The 737-nt window shown below is 31.2% G+C and overlaps 1 protein-coding gene across 1 annotated transcript in view; it reads left to right on the forward strand.

The window, feature by feature from the left end:
• The first annotated feature begins 550 nt into the window (after positions 1–550).
• Positions 551–737, forward strand: part of LOC140971806 (oxysterol-binding protein-related protein 4C-like) — a 3,814-nt gene continuing 3,627 nt past the window's right edge. Inside the window, exon 1 of the mRNA XM_073434307.1 lies at positions 551–697. Coding sequence (XP_073290408.1) covers positions 695–697 — 3 coding nt within the window. The 5' untranslated portion in view covers positions 551–694. The remainder of the gene's footprint in view (positions 698–737) is intronic.

The raw sequence follows: 737 nt of genomic DNA on the forward strand, positions 1-737 counted from the left end.
CATGTTTTTTTTTTTTTTTATATATTTTTCGCTTACGACAAAAAATATTTTGATGGTATCCTATTTGTTAAATCTTCCCGACAACTAAATTTTCAACAATTATATTTTCTTGAAAATGGAAGAATGAATGTATTTTGGCTGAATATGGATCTAAAATGGATCGAGGGTCATGATCAATGTAATTGAATGCACTGATAGGATCCCTCAACGAAAGGCATCTTTGGGAATTTTTTCTTGATAGAAAGGAACCCCGGCCTGGCTGTTGATTTTTAGGCTATAGTCGATAATTCTGACTTTTTCTACCCTAAAAATTAAATGATTAAATTTTTTTTTTTTTGGGGAGAGAAAAAGGTTCAATTTGAAAGTATAGAAACAATAAATACAAATATATGAATTTTGTACTTTATTTTCCAAAAACAGGGAAAAAAACATTTATTCAAAAAATGAAAATAGAATATGATTGTCCCAAAAGGTTCCATGCATGTAACTTCGAATGGAAGAGTTTTTTCCCACTAAAATAAATAGGAAACAACTTTAACAAAGCCTTTTAGTTTCTTGATCATTTCCTACGAAGCCTTTTAATTCCTTGATCATTTCCTTATATATACACAACGCAATAACGCTTAAATCCTCGTCTCTCTCTCTCCCTTTCTTCCTCGATCAACTCCAAGTTTTCCCAGTCTCCTCTCCTCCAATGGTACCTTCCTTCTCTCTAATTCTTTCTAATTTGCATATAT

This window comes from Primulina huaijiensis, chromosome 2, assembly GCF_012295235.1.
Source record: "Primulina huaijiensis isolate GDHJ02 chromosome 2, ASM1229523v2, whole genome shotgun sequence".
In the NCBI taxonomy this organism is placed as follows: domain Eukaryota; kingdom Viridiplantae; phylum Streptophyta; class Magnoliopsida; order Lamiales; family Gesneriaceae; genus Primulina; species Primulina huaijiensis.